General features: G+C 34.9%; 1 protein-coding gene across 9 annotated transcripts; it reads left to right on the forward strand.

Moving 5' to 3' along the window:
• The first annotated feature begins 229 nt into the window (after positions 1-229).
• On the forward strand, positions 230-23,681 carry LOC125054496 (serine/threonine-protein kinase tousled-like 2). 9 transcript variants are annotated; one of them, XM_047656439.1, is made up of 17 exons: positions 230-516; positions 1,156-1,212; positions 9,565-9,650; positions 11,013-11,066; positions 15,674-15,767; positions 16,488-16,640; positions 17,251-17,405; positions 17,714-17,812; positions 18,066-18,206; positions 18,591-18,796; positions 19,058-19,289; positions 20,367-20,518; positions 21,378-21,521; positions 21,858-22,005; positions 22,200-22,450; positions 23,013-23,232; positions 23,507-23,681. In XM_047656439.1, the coding sequence occupies exons 2-17, from the start codon at positions 1,188-1,190 to the stop codon at positions 23,678-23,680; spliced, it is 2,334 nt and encodes a 777-aa protein (XP_047512395.1). In that variant the 5' UTR covers positions 230-516; positions 1,156-1,187; the 3' UTR covers position 23,681. The 9 variants fall into 9 exon arrangements, with proteins under 9 accessions (XP_047512395.1, XP_047512397.1, XP_047512399.1 ...); XM_047656441.1 differs by lacking the exon at positions 11,013-11,066 and having other exon boundaries at positions 231-516; XM_047656438.1 differs by lacking the exons at positions 230-516; positions 1,156-1,212 and adding an exon at positions 6,896-7,429.

The raw sequence follows: 23,681 nt of genomic DNA on the forward strand, positions 1-23,681 counted from the left end.
TAAGATCTTAATCGTGTAAATTAAAACGGTTTATAAATTAACGGAACATACGTATATACATAAAAAATACAAAAAAAGTTTTCTCTGGTTTATCATTTTTGGTCATTTCTCTTTCTCGCCAAGTTCTTGTCATAGTGTTATCTCTTTTACTCTTTGGAATCTTTCTATTATCTCACTCACTCATTAGCATTACCACATTAAACATTGCTCTATAATCTTTATCTCTAGAGATTTCAGGTTTTACGAATTTACGATCTAAATTCTAAATAGTAATTCGTATTTTTTGATTGTTGAGATGGTAACTATTTAAAGTGACCTACGTTTTTTTTGTAATATGTTTATTGAAAAGTAGTTATCATTTGAAGGAAGTTCATTTCCATTTTCCAATTATCCAAGTTAAAAGTAAAACGACCGCTTGTTTACTGTTTATTTGTGATATGATACGTTAATCTTGAATGCGTCGCCATTTTCGCACTTATTGCAATCGGCTGCAAATAGGTGTTTTAAAACAAAAAGGTACTGTGAAGTGTTAAATAATTGTGCGATTCATTAGTTGTCAACATTACTTAATTTCATCCTTAGGGAGAACTGCAGTGTGGTTGTTTGAACTCGACAAAAGAAATTTAGAAGAGGTTAGAAACAAGAATCATAAATATAATATAACTTCTGTTTACATATTTTTAAATGTAATCACGACAAATTAATTTTTTCCTACTTATCTATTTTAAGCGAACAGAATATTACAAGAATTTAACTATTTATAATAAAAGTCCTTATATCAATAAATTTTAATCGAATTTAACAGAATTATGTCATGTTCAAACAACCTTAATAAAACTTAAGTAATGAAATGTACAGATATGATCAAAGGTTAATAAATACTTATCATCAAGTGTGTTTTCATTATTTATAATTTTTACTATTTATATATTTACTGTGCAAAATTATTTTAATATAATTAAGATTTTAATATTCTAGTATCTTGTTAGGACAAGAATGTGCATGTTATGATTTAATAAATACACAGGATCTCTTTAGAAGTCCAGTCACTTTCTTTGCTTTAGGTATTAAGACATCTCTACACTAAAAAACTTAACGGTTTAGTTTTTAAAGCCCGTAAAGAAGTTATGAAAATATATTTTAATTTTGTTGCAGTGTTAAATGGGTAACCCCATAGAACAACAGGCATGACGGAGAAAGTTCTTCATCCAGGTAAGTTATTTCATACTAATTAGAGAAATTATTACCTGTGTTTCTACTTCAATTTAATGTAAAAAAATAAGTACTGGTATAATTCCAGTAAGTTTGTTTGACCCAAAGGAATCAACAAATGATACTTAGCTATTAGAAATATATTGTATTTAAAAAAATTTAAGTGCATACTTAAAATTTAAATATAGCCAAAATCTCAATCTTAAAAGTAAAGTATTTATTTAAAGAATATAGATAATTGTTATAAAACAATTGTGTTTTTAAAACAAAATTATCTAGGTTGAATATATGTAATTCAATATTACAAATAATTATATTTGTTAATGTTTTGGGAGATTTTTATAGCTGGTTACAAATTGACTGATTTTGTAAAATTAAGTAAATGTAATATATTAAATTTAAGTATTTTAATAGGTGATAAATGTGTGAATGGCACATTTCATTGACGGTTTAATAGTGTATATTCACAATTATAAATTACAAATTTACATACTATTTCCAATACTCTAAGATAGTAAAATATCTAGCATCTGGTCGAAATGGTTAATAAATAATATAAAAAAGAAATTTACATACATTCTACAAAAGATCAGAATTTGCATTACTTTAGAATAAATTTTGTGTAGTTTTCCTCAATTTTGATACCTAAGATGATTTTAAATAGACGTCAACTGACGTCTTGACTAGGAAGTTTAATATTTGCCGCGTTTTTTAAATAAAAAGGAAATATTTTCATAATTTTTTATTTTCGCGTTTTTTAGTATGAAGTAGTAATTTCGTGTATAAATATTGATATAAACTATTAGTATTTTTGCTGGATTTTTTTAAAATTCCAAGTGATATACAATTTTTTAATATTTAAGTTTAGCTGTAGATAGATTTTTTTCAACAATAAAAACACGAAAAATATTTCCAGATCCACTTGTACTTGCAATTATTATTTTAATAAACAATATAATAAAATGTGCTTAATGATTTATGACGTCTTAAATCGATTTTAATGCCATTTTGATATTAAATTACGATCTTTCGGGACAATTTATTTTTACCTTAAACTCGTATTGCTATTTCTTCATTTGCGCGAGATGTTTCTCTTATATTGTGAGAATGTTGACGTCGTAGCTTATCTTATATCTTATTGGGCTTAAGTAGAATGTGCTTAGGATTCGCTAATAAAAGTGTAATTAACTGACCTAATAAATATACATATTGGGTTGTGAGACTGGCACATTTCTGTGTCTGTTTCATTTATTTCTTTTTGAGGCGAGTGATCTTCTGTATCTTCTTTTTCTTCTGTATCTTGACACTCGTCATTAATTTTTACGTTGTTTTCCCTCACCGTACGAGCAAGTCATAGTTGCATAGAAAAATCCATTCGTGTACAAGCAAGTACGAACCCAAGACCACAGAGTGGAACTATGTTAAAAGTAAGAGTTAGATAGCAGACAATGCGTTTGAAGGTTTATAGCAAATACTTGTTCACCGTTTAAAACGAGAGCGCCATTTGCATTTCGCACACAATAAAACTCAAGTATTGTTATTGCGATGCGATATATACAAATATTCATTATATAACATTATATATATATATACCTATTAAATACTTTAAATATCACACGGTTAGGTAATATGGTTAGTACATGCGCTCAGTGCTATGGAGTACTGGATTCTGTAACACTTATGCTTAGACGTCAAAATTTGTAACTAAGTGTATTTGGTAGGTACAATGAATTAAATTGATCACATTAATAATTATTAATGTAATTAAATTTAAATTAAACTATGCCAATCTTAACTGCGGCTTAGTGTAGAACGCACACGGTGTGTAACTGTTCGATTCCCGGCGTGTTAAATGTTTTGGGTTTGCTACTAGTGTACCTGAAATTACCAATAAAATAAGTATGTTTAGTGAGTTACTTAATAAACTAATTGTGGTAAGATTTGATTCAGACATAAGTAATTTTATAGTAACTAGAAGTCGTATATATGACCGGTCGGTTTGTATGTACACTGGTTTAAGTGTGTGCATCGTTTGACGCATCGCAGTTGAATCTTTATATAGGTACGTTGCGAGGGCCGAAGAACTATGTAAAATTAGTACATAGAGCGTGGATCGATTCTAGTTGTCGACGCGACCACATTTGTGTAACATTTGTAGTAACGAATATTTACTTGATATTTTATATTGAAGTGTCAAACAATAATCTTTATTTTTTTTAATCTCCCAATTTTCGCACATGCGCAACCCTGTTCGTATTAAATGACGGTAAATATTAAAAATGAAAATTATGCGTTATTAGAATTTGTATATTTTCTTGTATAATCTTGACTAGATTATACAAGAAAATATTGAGACTTTGGGGTCAAATTAAATCATCAGCATGTGTGTATAATATATGTATGTAATCATATTGCAGTATGCTGTATGGATTACTTTATGTTGTTTGCATGTCTACAACCTTGGTGAACATACGAACTCAAGAAAAGATCGTACCAATTGTTAAAAGCCGACCACGCACTCGCCAGCCCTCTGGCATTGAGTGTCCATGGGCACTTAACATCAGATGTTCTATAAAAAAACAAATAACTTCTTAGTTTCTCGCCGTTTTCCGTGCTGTCTGGGATTCCGTTATCAATGACTGTTATTAGACTGCTTATTAGAATCAAATGCAATCCTATTTTTACAGATTTAAATGGACAAATCTATAATAGAGCAAGTCTCGTGGGTTAGTTATTAGTGACGCGTAAAATTGTGTAAAAGAAAGTTGTCGGAAATGTCAAATAATCGAATATTTTGGTATAACTAATATAAATTTCTTGTGTTTGGTTGAATACTGGACACGTGACGTAACTTCTTTCTCAGTTTAGGGTCATTAGGTATATTTAAATTCTCTCAAAATTGTATTTGAACGTTTCAAAACGCGAAATCTGCGTTTATGCCTGCAACAATTTAGTTACATTGGATAATTGCGCTGACACAAATTATGAATACTGTGTACACTGATTGTATTGTCTACATTGATGTTATAAGTCATCTGAGGGCCAGTGAACTGGGCCTATTGCCGTTCTACGAGTGCGAGTGAAACCTTGCTTCCTCGAGGTCAATGAACTCTTCATTTTACTGCATCTGTTGCAAATACTTGAGTGTGCATCGCTGCCACCAATTCTATTAAGTTCCACACGCTTTTCGCTGCCTAGCCAAGTGAAAAAGTCGTTTGCGCTATAAAGAAACTCTGAGCGAGGTTGAATTGCCAATAGAAAGTTTATACTGGAGTTTCACTGTTAATTCTTATTAATAACCATGTTTGTATTGAATCTAGGGCACGTCAAATGTATCACCAGGTAGTTGAAATAGTAATTTTATCGTGTTTTTCGTATATTTTGACGTAAATACGTAAATATGTACTGAACGTCGTAAATAATCTCGCAGACTAGATATTGCGATATGGTGCTTCAGTCATACGACTTTTTGTTTTAAAACATGTCCATATATAGGACTCTTTGCTGTTATTGCTTTACAAATGTTGTCTTGTTTTATTAAATTAATTATGAATATTAAATATAAATAAATATCTTGCTCTATTCAAAGATTTTATGGCTGCCATCGCGTTTTTAATATTATTTTTACAGACATAAATTGTTGTACGAGCTCGTATATATACAGCTGTATAAATATAGTTACATCAAATTCCGTTGGTAGTTTTTGCGCGAAAGATCCATCCACGCTTCCTTACAGACTTTCGCGTTATTAGCAGTTGGATATGAACATGTATATTCATAATTTGGTAATCTATAATGATTTCTGAACGAAGTTAAACATGTGTTTATGGTTAAAAAAAATTAAATAAATGGGGTTTATTCTGAATCTATATTTGCATTCTGTGGATCTAACCTTGGAATTAGTTAAGGGCCCTTTTCTTTACCGGAGTTTGACAATTCGGGTTCAGCGGTTTATGGCTATGATCTTTGCCCAAAAACAAACAAAAAGCATTGCTTTTAGATAAATGTCGTGGAGATGTGTATATTATTTTATTATAATTATATGAACTAAATTTTGATTAGTGCATAGTTTTTTATCATTCCAATTATAGAGATATGCCGTTGTTATGTTGAATATTATGTTATCTAGTAACAGTGGATTATTGATGTGATTCATAGCTTTTAATTTTTATATTGTTGTTGAGATGGAAAAGTGTTAAATGTCGACACAGGGTAGGGAAAGATCTGGGTGTTTTAGGGGTGCGGTCGGTGGAATGAGGGAGTTATATAGTGACGCGATCACGTGTACATTTTGCAGCCTGTATTGATCCTGTCGTCTTTTTCTTGTTAAATGCGGCAGCTCAGCGTGATTTCCGACAGTTTTCGGCCCTGATCGATGTAAATTTTGTTTGTTTTCTTAATTTGTCTGTAACATGTTCCTCATACCTACTTAAGCTTTGTCTGGTTATATATGCCTTGTTTTTTTAATTTTACATAGTATAACTATTTTGAGTTGAATGTCAAAACTATTTTGATAGTAATGGCGTTCATGAAATTTTAGTAGAAAATGGTTTTGTCAAGGTCTCGTCTATAAGAGAAGTTTGCTCCTTAGCATTAATACAATTAAGACGTAGTGAACGGGTGTCGGCATTGTGGCAGGTGGCTTCAGATCTCTCCAGAGCCCAATAGCAGCGTTGTCGTGTTCGGCTCCGATGCGAACTGTGTTCCCGTTTTGGGTGCGTGCCATTATTTCTTCATTTTATTTTTGTTTCAAAATCCGGTATCTGTATTAGGAATCGAATTCGAAAAGACCTATATTTTCAATCTTTGCAAACCTCTTTTGTATTAAATAGTGCTTGTAAATTTATTAGTTTTTGTTAACATTCATGACTTTAAATGGTATTTTTGGCCGTGTACTTTTACTACGGCAACGTTTCGGCCGTATCCCCGACACATGTGAATTTACCAATATATCGAGGGGCTTTTCGTGAGAGTTGTGTTATTTTGGTAGACATAGCAATAGTTCTAATAGAGTGTAGAAAAGGTGAACATGATTTGAGATAGCATGCGTGTGCTCTATTTTAGTCGCGGTGGCACACTCGGCGGCTAATCGCCGCGTCACGTGGCCATCGCCGGAAGGACGAGGGGTGAGGACCCGCGGACGAGGTAGGGACGTAGGAATGCAGTCACCACCGCGCTCTGCACGACTCGCCGATTGATTGTTCAACTTCTTTGTACTTATTATGCTTCCATTTCATTCGCGAAATTATCTTGTCCAACTGTTAATTCGCCGCTTACAGCGAGCTAGCATGAGAGATCTTGGGAACTTAAAATATACCTAATCAAGATAATCATGTCTTAAATTAAATGATATGATTGTATATTGCAATTAATTATCTCTACCAATAACGGCAGGTATGAGAATTAACAGTTGAGTGTTGAGTTTTGCTGCATGTGAATGCATTTATAATTGCAAAAAGTGGCTGCTCGCTAATGAAGTGTGCTGACTGATATTGCACTCGATGTGATTTCCTTTCATTTCTTGTAATATATGTATGTAGTGACTAGTGATGTTCGGCACTTATTACAGTATCGTTAGATGAAATTGTGGAGTAGAGGCAAGTAATTGCAGCGCGCGGATTGCAGGCGATCGCCCCTCGCCCCGCTGGGGCGGCCCGCACTCGAACACCGTAAGTAAACAGTCTGGTGTTTATCCGCGTCTCGCTCACACCGACCGCGTCGCGTCGCGCTTCTGAGGTGCACTCGCTATTCCTATTATTTTCGTGACGGGTATTGCGCCGAAGCCGATTCCCGCATCCTCGCCCCGAGACGTGAAGTCCGGTCTCGCGGTGGAGGTGGCCGTTCGCATCGTACGCTAGTACACGCCCGAGGCTGTCCCGTCGCGCGGGTCGCGGCTAATGGAACGTTTGTTTTGCCCGCTCTCGGCCCCTCTGTTATACACGAAAATAATGCGTCACGTCCGATTGATCGACTCAATGTTACGTGTGCGCTACGGATCCGATCGCCTCAGTGACCGATAATGTTATTGGGTTCCGTATAACTAATTGGAAAGTTGATGTGTCTGTGGTGGTGACAGTGTGTGGATTGTGCCCCGGGTGTGCTGATGCTACACGTGAATGTGGATGGTGATAGTGGAGTTGGAAGATGCATTTCAAAGAGTCGTTTGCAATGAGCGATCGTCAGAACGAGCGCGGCCGCCGCAACTCTCGCTGCAAGGGTGGGTGTTTACAGTGACAGCTCTTAATACTGTTATGATACTGTCACACGTCTTGTCAGCTGTCACTTCGATAGTTTAGGAGTTTCATTGCTATCATAACTTTAGTTTTTTGTATATATTTTTATGATGGCCGTTAGTTTTCTTATGCATTTACTTTTTCCATTTGTAAGTTATGTTGAAGGTCACACATACATGCACGGAAGATAGGAATGTATGCTTTAGGTACAAGACGTTTATTCGTGTTCGTGTTTGACAATTACGTATTAAGAGTAATGATAATAAGGTATGTTTTGAATAAAATGTTTTGAAATGGGTTTTGGTTTGGACCTGCTTTGGTTTTAGGTATCGAAAGTTAAGCGTAATTGTATGCAATGATTGGTTTTCTAATATATTAAAGTTACTAGTAAAATAGAGTCGTGTATTTATTTACATTAGTTAATTGGTCGTGTTTTAGGCAATTAATTATACAAGATAATTTTTTATATTTTAATATGTTTTTTCAATGTCATTGAAATTTGATATAGTATGTTATGTGTATATGTTATACTGCTATTAACTAATGGGTGTTTCAAGTATTGCATTTTTATGATATGATAAAATAGTTCTAGATGATTTGATAGATTTACATGAAATGTTACCAGCGCTTAAAATTCGTGAATACAAAATACGATAGCAGAGGTACACATGTTACAAGGAAGTGTGGGACACTTATACGGGTCGGTATTTTATCTAAAAGCCGCACTCTGAGTCGCCCATTAAATTATATGTCCAATGGTGCAAATGCATATGATACGGTTAGGCAAATTTTAATGATTTAGTCATTTAACGGAATAGTGTAGTCACGTTTAACTCCCAATTTTATATTTAACTAAATTAATAGTTAGTGAACGGCTTGTACGGCTGTTAGATTAAGTAAAACAATACTTGCAAAAGTTTACTTTTTTTAGTCAATTTTTTTCATACTAAACAATTCGTATTATATACTCGTAGACGCGAGTATTTTTCTTTAAATCCGACAATGGCGGTATTGTAGGCCTCTGAAAACGGAGGTGTAAGGGGGGTGGGGGGGACACAGAGGATGGAGGTGAGATCATAGTGGCGAGTGGCCTGGGGTGGCGATCAATATGTACATTGAGCATATATACATATAACAACCTATATAAATAACCGCACCTAACTTCTCTCAACTCGTCTGTCTGCTCCAGATACTGCGCCAAAAACCCCCTCTCGCCCCTCACCTCACTTATTTTTTTAATATCAAGATTAAATCAATATATATTTGAAGGACATAAGTACGAACATTTATTCGCTCTACGAAGCTTAGTTCGTATGTAAACATTGTTATTTTATACTATTTATCGATTCACGCATAATTACTACATGTAAATTGTTGTAATCATTAGTTTTTGTCTTAGTCCCAGATTTGATATTTGGAGTTAAAAGTGGTTTTAAAAAAATATCGTCTAAATTAGTTCTCCAGAAATTGCGCTGTTACTTTCAGTCATTGCTTACAAGTATTATAGATCCACAACAGAACATGTATCCCCTGTTGACTAGAACACGATGTAGCTCTGTTTCAATAATCATGATCTTTCCGTCTCTGTCGTACATTTTTTATTTCTCGGGTTTTTAATTGTTCACCTATATCAGTGGCTGTGTTGATGTTTTTTCACGGAAAACATAACAGGGTGCCCGTGATTCTATAGTAAATGCTATTTTAAGTTTACCTGATTTGAGATATAGCTTGTATAAGGGTTAGGTAAAACTTGTATACACATGACACACACATATTCTTAGCATTGTTTACAATTCTCTAGACAATTGAATTTCAATGTTTATCATCCAAGGATAGTAGTTCTTATAAACAAAAGTTCGTAATCGGCACGTAAATATCACATTCAACTCTTATAACACCCCTCTTTTGAGGGTTAATATAAAGGCGTGACCGAAAGGGGACGATCAATGATACAATTTTTTAAACAGAATTCATACTAAACAGTCATTTTATGACAATATTAAACAAGAAAACATCCTTATAAGTCAATTAGGGAAAACTGTGAATTTAAATTGTTTCTTTCATTATACATTTCTGTTTTAGTAAAGCTAGACGATGTAATAGTAATTTTGTATGGCAGGCGCTGGCGTCAAAATGGAGCACTTCCAGGCGGCGCTGGATCCTCGCAAGCAGGAGCTGCTGGAGGCTCGCTTTCTAGGCGCCAAGGTCAGCCTTTATTCAATTTATTAACAAAACCAGCCATACTTGCTTCGTTACCTTGAATTCGAAAGTGACGTTATCGTTTAATTCGTAACCTAAAAATACACGCTTCGAACTTTTGCGACTCGACGACAGGTGACATTCAAATTATGCGCAATTCATCTTTGCGCTACGGCTGGTATCAAGTTTTCTGTAATGTATTAACTATTAAACCGATTTTTATTTAAGCGGGGTTTTACATACAAATATTAATCCTTTAACGTAATGTTAAATGCAAGTTTTAATTAACAATTGCTCCGAGACAATTACTTGATTCTTTTGTTCTCGCATTTACAGCATTGGTTAGTTCGTTTTATTGGTACTGTGGAGACGTTGCTATGTCTCATTGAGCGACGTCACCGCAAAACAAGCTCACGCTTACGTGTACGAAAGAAAATGGCGGCCCATCGCGATTCGAGTGCACAATGGAAAAGCAACGATTCTCTATAAATAAAATGGTTAATGCCGGCGAAACGTTTTTGTACAACGGCTCTAGCACAAAAACCTTGTAACAATCGCGCTATGTTGTATCCTCAATAAATTTTTTAAACGGTTTATAATTTAATTTTTATATAATTTTAAGCTTTTGAGTTGTGCCCTTGTAGAAGTAATGTGTTAAGTAATTAAGCGCCGTTTAATAAGCGAAAAATATTATAGTATGTCTGCGGTAATCTCGAGGCAACTTCGCGGCCGTGTCGCATGCTTATAAATTAATGTTCATTGTGTAGGATAGCTATATAAATATGTATTATGTATAGCGATCTCAGCCAAGTGATGTGGTAGGATATGTAATTCCATTATGTGGCTCGCCTCCGTTCGTCTACCCCGCCCCTTCGTCGTACCTCAGCCCCCTTTCTGCCCTATTGACGCGTCGTTTTATCGCGCCACAGCACTGCTTCGTTTCTAAAACTTATTCAAATAAGTCTACATTACGTTATCGATCGTTTTCAAGTTTTATTTCACTTGGGAGTCATCGCATGAGCTGTTTAATAATAATAATCCAAATAAATCTACATTAAACGATGGTTTCAGCAACTCTTCACATATGCCTGACATATTTGGTACGTTATTTAGTTAGCACTTTATTGTTAACAAGATGGCGTGGCAAATGGTTTGCAGATAAATGTATTAGGGACATCGGACTTTTTTCAATCTGCAATGAACAAATAGCTCAACTAGCAATCAGAGCAGAACGGGTAAACTACGTTTAAAAGACGGAACAATAATTTAATTATATGTATTTTTATACCTACGAGATTTGTTAGTTATCAATTTACATTGTGTTCTATCCTCTTATCATGGGTTTTGTCACTAAGCGCCTCTTTGCAGGTGAGCGCGGGGGCGGTACTGGTTGAAAGCCAGCGTGTTACCGAGTTCAAACCGGTGAGTTATTTTTCGTCCGTTCATGCCCTATTTACACTGTCGTAGAAATATTTAACACGAGTTATTTTTAATAATCACGTTTAGCGCTTGCGGTCTGTCCAGCGCCGTGTCACCTTGGTATCAATTAGGTTTCAAGTGAGGGAGTCGTATTGATTTTGAAATGTGACAGCATAGCGACGACTGAATGAGCACTTGTTTTTTTATTCATAAATTCATTTTATTCATAAGATAAAATGTTATTATATAAACATCTTATAGCTTGACTATATTGACCACAAGTGCCTGTTACCTATCTAAAAGTTTAAATTAAATTATTTTGAATGCTAATATTAATTGTAGATTTAAAATATGTTGACCACGAGAATGTAAGTGCGTGCTCCTATTTTATCATGCCTCCTGCTGATAGAGGGCAAATCTTTGTTTTTAATTTATTTTATTATTATTTATTAATTAAGATATCATGTGGAACATGGTGTAATGGTTGCAGCTCCATACAAACGTTGTGTAAAACAAAATAACTTGGCGATTAAAGGGGTGGCGGAGAGTTTATTGCCAGTTCTTCTCTTCCGTACTACGCCCTTGATTTGGCAGTATTGTAAAATTAATGTATATTTCTGATAGTGATTTATAATTCAATAGTAACTTATTTTAGTTAAAAGAAAAGTAGTGTATGGAAGTTGTGGGCGTCCTCGGGTTTAGTTGCGATCGCCAGTGGCTTTTGCTCGCAAGAGGTCAGCGACACTGTCGCACCTCGCTCCGTGCTCCGCACTCGACATGTCCCTGCCTATTGCCTAGTTATTTTATTGCGTCACGTGACTTTAAAATACTTCGCCACTGCATGTTTTAAATATTGGTAAAGCTTTTATTTCGAAGAATGACAGATAATTATTTAATGATAGCATTCAACATTTTTATTGCGTTAGTATTGTTGCATTATTCGTTATAGGAACATTGATAAAATTGTATTGATTATTATAACATTATGGTTGTTTGGATCATAATAGACGTCTTAAAATAAATTGTTATACACACGTAATTCGATCACAACAGCTGTATGTCGTAGAATGAGTGTTTCGTTGCAATAGCTGTTTACTTTGAGACACGGCCCATCGGATCGCTTTGCCTTATACCGACACGTATAAGTTGTAAAGAGGGAAAGAGATATAGGCTCCGTTTGCACATTCAACGCGAAGGGAAATTATAATATGGCGCACTCGGCCTCGCCCCGCCTCAGCAATCCGACAAAACTCCACTGGTTGCTTAGCCGTTCGGTTCCGCAGTTATTTTTACACAACCTTTCGCACCGATCGTCACCGCACTGCATGGGTACACTTATTCAGAATGGACGCCTTTCACTGTAATAGCACATGAAATCATACTCGTAATTTTCGCATTTTGTTATTGTTTACATTTTGAAATATTAAATAAAATTTAACAAGGCGGTAGGTCTGCACACGTCCGCAGCCGCGGAGGCAATGAACGCCGAGCGGGGAAGGAAGGCGGGTGCGGGCGCCGGGCGGCCTGTCATGCGTCAGCTGAGCGTCACGCCGCGACATTGCAAGGTCCGCCCTTACTGCCTCGGCTGACCCACTGCGCCACGATTCTATCGAAAAGCGTTGGCGTTATAATAGTATTTAATGCTCGCTAAAATACTTTATAACATGATCGAAAGACGAAACTCACATTAACGCTAAAATTATCTGCTGACTTCGAACTTTTAGAACGCGACGTTTTCCAATATATTAATCGCCGTGCGTGGTTCCTCTTTGATGCTTATATGTTGGTACTTTTGATTTATACATGTGATTTACTTCCTCGTAATCTATGTAGGTAGCATTACAGACTATAATAAACACTGTAAATTACAGTGTTTATTATAATTGATTAAAGAATTTCAGCTTTAATAACAATTTCATACAAAAAAAATTTACACAAGTCTTGTAAATTTTTTAAAAAGAACAATAAATTCTTCGAGTTGTAAAACTCAACTAGATAGCAGCAAACTAAGTAAAGTGAGAGTAGGTAAGGACTGACAGGCACTAGAGAATAATCAATATTGCAGGCTCGGGTTCGAATGTCTCGCTGGCATTGCACACTTGCCGAAGTTGCGCTCCCTCTTCACCCTACACCCCTCGTACTAGAAAATTGGGTTAAACAGCACACGGCTCTACCGCACCGGAAGAGGGGATTCGGGCAGAGCTGCGCTTCAACAAATGCGGGACAAAGATGTGACTGAGTATCGATTGTCTTCGTATGCGTTCGCAAAGCACAGTAGAGGGTTTTTAACCGATAATATACCAAGTAACGCCGGTTCAAAGTTATAAAAACGGGAAATATATATTACGAATACAAAAACAAATTTTTGTCAATAAAAATACTCGCCGTATTAAACTTCTATTAGATTTTACCAACTGGTTGACCTTTACAAAGAATCGAGAGGGGCTCCTCCCTTTTTTTGGCAGTTAGGTTGGTACTACAGGAGAGCTAAATACGACTGATTCGGTACAATAATATGTCAAAAAATTACAAATGGCTGAATCTTTATAAGGTATGACGCGGTCTGCAAACTGTGCACACATAAAAGATGTAATATATAAATATGCGCTAACACTGGTTGCCAGCTCGCTAACTTTCCATTTGCCTGATGCTAAGCGTGCTAAAAATAGAGTTACAAATAACTTGTGCGCCGCAAATCATTGTTCGATTCTCATTGTACCACGTGATAACATTCCTTTTATCGAATATTCATTTTTATTATGCCTGAAGCTCTAAATAGATTTGAATTAATTCAGTAATGACCTTGAAGAAGCCGTTACTGTAACTTCCTTTAAAAAAAAGTCGTCTTATAAGGCATAAATTAAATTATAGAGAAATACAAACTTTAGTCAAATAATTTGAGTACAAAATGCGATCGATAATGTTTTTCAAGCGTTTCTGATTTTCACGTGTCCCTTATCAGTGGTTACGTAGATACAGTTGTTTGTCTTGCTTTTTATCGTGTATTTCATTGAGTGGGAATACGGTTTGCGGTTTAGGTACATAGAAATAATTACGATGTAGTGTATTTTTAAGTTCAATAGAGTTAAATATTTTTGATGCACGATTGACCAAAATATTTGATATTTAAGACACGTAAACATTGCACCGATTTTTTAAGGAAGGCTCTTCGCTATTAATGTTTGATTGTGGTTATTGTCGTGTAAAATGTCTTTGTTGGCAAAACCGGATTGCCGTTAGAATAAAGGAATGCCGCAGTTACCTGCTCAGTTTGCAGTGACTAAACCAGTATGTGGATAATCTGTTGGTTAGTGCTTAGACTTGTTTAATTTGGATTTTGCCATACAAGTAAACATACATTTATACATACATTTTGAAGGACTATAACAAATGTAAATATAATAACTGTGACATTAAAGGCTCATTTACAAGGTCATTTATCGTTACCAAAATATTATTAAAGCTTTATTATTAGAAAACGAAATGTGTAATATTATTGTATACACGTATTGATTGTATTACAATAAGGGGTTGAGAAGACGTCAACAGATGGACCGCAATTAAAAACTGTGGAAATATGCATTTATTGCATGTTGCCAGTGTCGAGTTTTGAAGGTCATCCATCATGTTTCTTTTGTGTATAATGTATAAATATTTAAATAATATTTTTATTTGCTATATTATCTAGATACTTAGTTAATATATTATAATTCATCGTACCAAATACAAAAAATATATGTATATATTTGCCTACGTATCACGTCCAGTAAGCAGTTTGTTATGGAACACGAGCGGAGCGCTGATATAAAGTAGGTAGGTACTCGTTTACCGCAGGTCGGTGGCACTCCGCCCCTGCCCGCCACCCGCTGTTGCCACTCCGCACAGTGCCTCGTTTTGGGAACGATCGTCTAAGTGCAGTGTTTCATAGGCGCCTAGTAATCTTCATCGATTATTATCGACCTTGTTAAAACGTTATTGTTGTTACCTTGCAATTGCAAAGCTAAGCAATAAATAATACATGTATCCCTTTAGTTTTGTTTTTACAAGTTTAAAGTTTTTGCAATCTTCGATTGCATCGCAATTTGCAAAATTCCAATAGCATCCATCGCGGTCATTGCAACAAGTATGAACTTTGAACATATTAACGAAAGGAAAATCTATTACACTCTAATCGTTGAAGATACCACGTAGTAAAATCATTAAATTAATAAAAGTCGGCCTTGTAAAATGGCGCTTTACTAGACATAATACCTATGACTTATGTGTTTATATCTAATGTTGATTGTTGAACGGTCGGATACGGAGCAAACTTCGTGACGGTCTCCATTCTGAAGTCTGTGCAACGTCCCCTCTCCCCGCCCCGAGCCCACGGATGCGTATCCGATTGTCGCGAGCCGAGTGCCGACTGGCGTTTACAACTTGACAAGTAGCTAGTTTAACATTTACCCGATTATTTTTGTAATTTATCATAAGAAAGTGTTTTAAAATGGACCACATATGTAAAGTCTGACTTGTGAGTAGCTAATAATAAACAAACTTGTCAAATTAACAAGTTTTATCGTGGATTAATGTGTGCGAATCATATGTATTGACGCCATCTTTCTTTACAGATGTCAGCTGGCTCACAAATTCAAATGGCACCTCAAACTACTGTCAACACGGGCCAGCCAGTACATAATAATCAGGACTCCAATATGAGCACAGGTAATCTGTGATTTAGTGGTGAAAAATGAAGTTTTACGTGGTGCTGTGCATGTGGGCGATGATGTTCGTTGTTTATAATCACGGTTTTATCAAATTAAAATATTACTTGTAACTGAGGGACCTATAAGCCCCTAAGGAAAATGGAAAAAGGATTCAACGTCACGGGGCTATTGAATGATGCCGAAATGGAATCGTAAAAATGCTATATTCTCTGTGAACAATCCATTTCACGATGCATGATCATAAAAATGGGTCAAACTTTATCAAAATTGGTCACACCAACGCTTTTTTCAAAAGTGAGTACTTTGGTGATTTCCTAGTTAAAAGCTTGCATTTTTTGCATTTATTTGCATTTACCTATAATTTACATTTTGATTCAAATGATCAAGTTTAACCATTTCTTTTGATCAAAATGCAAAACAACATTTATGTAGTTACTGTGATATTTTAATATGTATATATTAAAATATAAAAATAATATGTTGTATTATATTATTATTTTTTTATAACAATTTTTTAGTTCAGATAATCTATGGCATGATAAACATAGCTACCAATGTGCACAATTCTTGAAGTACACGGAAGAATTGTCACTACTTTCATTAAAGAAGATGCTGTATAGCAACAAACTTAAATGAATTCATTTAGTATATATTCATATTCAATTAATCTTACATTGTAATACAAGAGAATAACTCAATATGTGTTTGTTAATTTCAGGATCTTCTCATAGTGATAAAGAAGTAGATGCATTAACTCCTGAAAAGTCAGCTGCTATGAGAGGTTCTGCAACTGTACCAGGCAGTGCTTTAGTGCCACCGAGTGGAGCTACACCTACTATAGCAATGCCAGAAAGGAAAAGAAAGCGAAAAGGTAATGGGCATACATTTTGTACAATATTCATTTAACAAGCTGCATTTGACGTCATGACTCACTGTGTCACATATACACAGCACATTCTACTCAGAACTAGAATTGTATGGAAGTTGTTATACTTGAAAGTATGCATGATATATATAGGGAATGCTCGGTTTTCATCCATATGTTTTTCTCTAGAAATTATTTTGAAATTTAAATCTGTTTGTCTAGTTTAGGAATTAAAATTTTCCCTATGATGTTTACAATTACAAATTAAATATGAAGTAAATACAAGACATACTGTTTTAATATTTAATCAACATAAAAATACTTTTAAGACTGAAGTTTATCTACTAATCAGATTTATTCAAGGTCTGTGCAATACATTGCTTTTATCTTATGGTGTTATGTTAGAAGATTTTTATATATTTACACTTGAATATCCAATCATGCTCTGCATCTTCATACTAAAAATCCATAACATTGCCATGTTCACTAAAACTACATATCATACATATATTCCAGTGATTTAGGAGACATACACACATACATAATATGTTATGACATAACATACATAGTATTTAGTGATTTGCAGGTCTTAAATAGAAAATTTAAATAATTCCAGGTGAAGAAGGTGTTGGCGGGGGTGGGGGTGGTGGTAAGCAAAGAAACAATTCAGATAAGAACATTCGTGAATATTTCTCGAAGCACCCATCGTCCAGTCCGGTCCGGCATACCGGGGCGAAGTCACCGTCGCCGCAAAGCGCCAATTATCCTATGGTATGTTCTAGTTAATTAATTTAGATTAACAACCTGACATCGGACTGCATATTGTACCATGTTCTGAATTATAATGAAACAAGTATTCTCAAACAAATTATATTGATATGAGGCATTTGTTTTTGGAATAGAGAACTTGAATCAGAACTTTTTTATTTTATTCAAAATGCTTATTTTTTATGTCCAAGATTGGACATAGTGTAATATATTTTATGTTAGCGTGGAAGACGAGGTATTCTAAGGACACAAAAATATGTCTGTACCTGAAGCCATGAGATATTAGGCTTTAAAAGGCTTTTTTATCACAGTACCCACCGTCACCATCATCAATATCATCAATATTGGCTCCGGGAGCTGATTACTTACGTTCCGCCTCGCAACAGCGACCTCACCCTTCTGTTAAACAGGTATAAGAGTGTGAATTATAAAGTACTTACATTCAAAAAATAATTAAAATATGTTAAGAACTTAAATTGATACAAAACCCCTTTCAATTGTTTACTTAAAATAAAATCTTGATCTGATTAAACACATTAATTTGTCACAACATTGAGTTTACACAACTGAACTATGACCATATTTATTGGACTTCAAATGCCTGGGTATATAATTTAAAAAAATACTTTTGTAAAAGGTAATATTTATTCAAATAATTCACAGATTCAGACAGAAATAACATGTCAGAGGATACAAGAGTTAGAAACTCAGGCTTCGTCTGACTTAGAGCTAAGAAATAATAAAATAGATGAATTAACAAGGAGTAATGAAGAGTTGCAGCTTCAAGTTCAAGCGCAGAATAAGGTGAGTTACATAAGTTTTTAAAAGATTTTTCTGATACCTTTATTTTATTATTATTAGTTAATAAGACAGTCTGTTTCATGTGAATTGTTTTCAAAGTGCAAGTGGTAATTGAGCTGTAAAGTTGCTTTTGTAAACTTTATATTATTTATATGTAAAGTCAAATCTGTTATAACAACATCGAAGCTTCAGGAAGCTTAATTTATTTTTATATTGAATTTTCTCTACTACCCTTGAATTGCTGTTTAATTTTTTTAAATTAATTATAAATATTATTTCTGATTCTGTGGCAACCAATGGGTGATATGGAATATTCCTCAAGAAATAAATTTGACTATGGTTTACTATATTAAATTGATTAACTGAGCTCAAACATTTTCCTTGCAGGCTATTGATCAACATAAATCACATATTAATAAATGTATAGAAGTTGTAAAAAAGTTATTAAATGAGAAGAGTACTATTGAAAAGAAAGAGGCTCGACAGAGATGTATGCAAAACAGATTAAGGCTGGGACAATTTGTGACTCAGCGAGTTGGTGCTACTTTCCAAGAGAACTGGACTGACGGATATGCATTTCAAGAACTAACGAGGTGAGTCTAAATTTACATTAAGGTTTTGACTTAAGATATGGCCATGTCTTTTATTCTGATAGATTGTAATTGTACATCAATTTGAACCATTTTTGTAGCTGTGAAACACATGCATCTATGTATTCTTTTTTATTTATAATTTTTGTGACGTATTAAGGTTGTTTCTGAAGATAAATAAATTGGTAGATACAAAAGGTTGCGATTTATTTTATGACGTAATTTGATAGAATAATGTAATTTAAATATGATTATTGGAAACAGGCGGCAAGAGGAGATTACGGCTGAGAAGGAGGAGATCGATCGGCAGAAGAAGCTGCTGATGAAGAAGCGGCCGTCCAACAGCGAGGGCAGAGGCAAACGCACGTCCAGCGTAGCCGCGCCCACGACGCCCCAGCCCCTGCACAACGGCACCGACCCGCCCACCTTCCTCAAGCCCGACCCTCTGCCCAGTCTCACCTGGCAGGAGTACTACGAGGCCGACGAGATCCTGAAGGTACTTGTCCAAATGCCGTCTCATATGATGATACCAAAACTACTGAAGTTAATACCTAATGCCAATAAAGCTCTTAATTTCTTTAATATATTATTATAGTAGCAGTATTTTTCAAGTAGTGTGTCCCACAGGTTTCTAACGAATATAAATGTAATTTCGATTAGAAACTGTTACTTAACTAAGTAACGACTAAGGGAGCGTTCAAGTATTACGTCACGCAATTTTTGGAGATTATTGACCCCCCCCCCATGTAACACGCCGTAACGTTTTTCTGTACCCAAGTATAGTAACCACCTAGTGGCTCTTTATACCTAAAAGTTCCCATTATGTGGTGTAAAGTACTGAAAAGTCAAAAATAATATTAACAATAACGCCCCGCATCGTAACGTTTTACAAAAGGACCCCCCCCCTCCAAATTCATTACGTAATACTTGAAGACCAAAACCAACTATAAATATTGTAGTGATTTTTCTACAATTAAATTGTCCATTACATAATTGTGTGTGCAGATATTCATGAAATATATAAAAGCGCTAATTTCCGTATGTTTAGTTGGTATAATTAGTCATAAAACATGTAATATGCCCACAAACAGCAACCATGACCTGTCATGTGAAACTTGTAGCTCAATCAAGTATTAGTAGGTGAAAGGAACAATCTATTGCATTATTGCACCATGCACTTGAATTAACGGTTTTAGTATCGAACCGTTTCGCGTACTTTTAAATATTTGGTTCCTATTTTAATATTAGGAATATTTTTCATAAAATATATTAACATACTAAGTACAAGCAAAAACATATTTTTTTGTCTAGAATGGTTCTTTTATTTTAACTTTTTAAAGATAGCTTTACAAAATAGAAGGGACACTTTATATAGCTTATTTTCTAGTTATTATTATTTATGTGAGTGAACGGTTAGCCCTCGAAATGGTATTTTGCATCTGCATCCCACTCACAAAGATATCTTTTTATATGTGCAGATCACACTAAATCTTTAATCAATCAGGCATATATTTTTATTATAATTTAAAAAAATTGTTTTAATTATGTACAATATTACCGTCTAATTTTACAGCTAAGACAAAGTGCGTTGAAAAAGGAAGATGCAGATTTGCAGCTTGAAATGGAAAAATTGGAGAGGGAAAGAAATCTTCACATCAGAGAATTGAAGAGAATACACAATGAAGATCAGAGTAGATTCTCACAACATCCAGTGCTGTCTGATAGGTGAGTAATATCACTATTTAACTTTCTTTTAGCTATTTTACTATTAACTATTAGCAAGCTCTTGGGGCTGTGTACCTCAGTTTGCTTGATACAATTGATGCGCCTAATATTGGAACTTATAAGAAAAAATCATTTAATCATAAACACATCACACATCACACAACACATCAGGTAACACAATGTACACTTATGAATGTAAAAAAGAAATGTATATGAAATGCTAACTTTACATTTACTGGCAATGCTCAAATCAAGGGCGTAGAACGGAAGAGAAGAACTGGCAATAAACTCTCCACCACTCTTTTTAATTGCCATGTTTTTTTTACACAACATTTGTAAGGAGCTGCAACCATTACACCGTGTTCTACGTGAGATCTTAAGTAATTAATAATAATACTAAATTACCATATTATTATTAATTGTTAAATTTATTTTTAAAATTCTTAGATTAAGGGATAAGTTGGAAAATTTAATATTGATATTTTGATATATTATTAGCTGTCTGCATTCCCGCGTAACTGTATCCGCCATTTTGTTATACAATTCCATGTCAATTGACTAACTCTATATTAATAGATGATCATGAAAATTTATTAAAAGTATTTAAGGAAAAATAGTTTGTGTAAATAATAAACACATAAATTAATTAATATAAAATAAATAAAAGTTTCTGATATTCAATTATTAAATAAAATGTTAATCAACATGTATGCAAGAGTCTTCGAATAATTGACATTGCAAATGTAATTATAGTTACCAGTACACATTAATATTGTGAAGTTTTAAAGAAAAATACTTGAAAATGTAACTTTTTCATATCTCCTCATTACATACTATAATATGCAATATTTTGTAACAGATATCTGCTGCTAATGCTGTTGGGCAAGGGTGGTTTTAGTGAGGTCCACAAGGCATTTGACCTTAGAGAACAGCGCTACACCGCCTGCAAGGTTCACCAGCTCAACAAGGATTGGAAGGAGGACAAGAAGGCCAACTATATCAAGTGAGTCCGTATACACGTGTGCCATTATGTGTGTTTATATATGGTGTTTTATTGCTGCTGTATATAGTGTATTTTTGAAATATTGTTCATCTATTGAAATTGAAATTTTTTATTTAACTATTTTTATATTTATGCTTTAAAGCTTTCATATCACTTATTTAAGAATGCGGCCTCTGAACCTTCTGAACAGATACTATTAAAAATGCTATACTCCTATAGTAGTATAGCAAGAATAACAATTATGTATTATAATGTAAATAATGTTTTCGGGAATTTTAGAGGTTACAATTCCTATATATTTATAAAACCTTTATATGTATGTACGTTTGTTTGCAGACACGCGCTCCGGGAGTACAACATTCACAAGGCCCTTGACCACCCCCGGATCGTGAAGTTGTATGATGTTTTCGAAATTGACGGAAATTCATTTTGTACAGTGCTCGAATATTGCAATGGCCATGATCTTGACTTTTATCTTAAGCAGGTAAGATTTTAATATTTATTAAAGTATATTAAAAAAGGATTTTAGTAAAAGCTTAGTCTCAATTTCGGATATTTAATAATATGAGCTGATTACAGCAATACACATGATATTTTGTCCATTAGGATTTTCAATGTTTTTAATGCCATGCGAAGAATGTACTCAGTAGACAGTAATTTTTTTATTTGTATTTCCAGCATAAGACAATACCGGAGCGAGAAGCCAGATCAATAGTGATGCAAGTGGTGTCCGCTCTAAAATATTTAAATGAGATAAAGCCTCCGGTGATACATTATGACCTCAAACCGGGAAATATCTTACTCACCGAGGGAAATGTCTGCGGAGAGATCAAAATCACTGACTTTGGCCTCTCGAAGGTGATGGACGAGGAAAACTATAATCCTGACCATGGAATGGATCTCACCAGCCAAGGGGCTGGTACCTATTGGTGAGTAGAGACTTTTACTTTTTTGTATGTTTTCCATCATTTCTTTTATTTTTTGTAAAAATTGGTAGGTGTTTGTTTCTGGTTTATTTAAAACTGAACACTCCGTTTCCACAGAAAATTACTTCCAACATGGCATTTGTGGCCTTATTGTAGGGTTTTGACATGAATAATTGAATATACTGTTTATTCGAGCAGTGTTGGCTTCAGCGTGCGACTCTCATCCCTGAGGTCATAGGTTCGATCCCCAGCTGTGCACCAATGGACTTTCTTTTTACGTACGCATTTAAATTTGCTCGAACGGTGAAGGAAAACATCATGAGGAAACTCACATGTCTTAGACCCAAAAAAAGTCGACGGCGTGTGTCAGGCACAGGAGTCTACCTACTATGCCTATTAGATTTAAATATGATCATCACACAGATTCAGAAATCTGAGGCCCAGACCTAAAGAGGTTGTAGTGCCACTGATTTATTTATTTATACTGTTTTCTGAAGAGGTCAATCTAGGTTTATATTATGTTATGTGTACATATACATTTTAAATAAACATATTATATTTTTAGGTATCTGCCCCCCGAGTGCTTCGTGGTCGGCAAGAATCCGCCAAAGATAAGCAGCAAGGTAGACGTGTGGAGTGTGGGAGTAATCTTCTACCAATGCCTCTACGGGAAGAAGCCGTTTGGACACAACCAAAGCCAGGCGACTATCCTCGAGGAGAACACCATCCTAAAGGCAACGGAAGTGCAGTTTGCCAACAAGCCCACTGTCAGTAATGAGGCTAAGGTGAGAAATCGAGCGATGAGCTTGTTTTTAATTTCATTACTGTTTGGGTATCAATCGAGCAAATTCTATTCTAGGTTATTATTGAAAATTATTTTAATATTTGTCAAAGAATTATTGTAAAGAGTATTTCAGGATTCAACACAACCATGTTATGTTATTTAACTATTAATTTTTTTAACGTTTAATTCACATTGCTAATTGTTAGTAGCAAAAGACCCTCCGATAAATGTTTGATTACAAGGTTTTCTAAAAGTTATTTCTCTCTCTCTCGCAGAGCTTCATCCGCGCCTGCCTGGCCTACCGCAAAGAGGAGCGCATCGACGTGTTCGGGCTGGCGCGGCACGAGTACCTCCAGCCGCCCATGCCCAAGCCCCGGGGCGCCCCCGGCAACACCCACGCCCACCAGCCGACCTTCCCGCCCTCCATGTACGCCAGCTCCTCTTCCTAGC

This window comes from Pieris napi, chromosome 12 (genome assembly GCF_905475465.1).
Source record: "Pieris napi chromosome 12, ilPieNapi1.2, whole genome shotgun sequence".
In the NCBI taxonomy this organism is placed as follows: Eukaryota; Metazoa; Arthropoda; class Insecta; order Lepidoptera; family Pieridae; genus Pieris; species Pieris napi.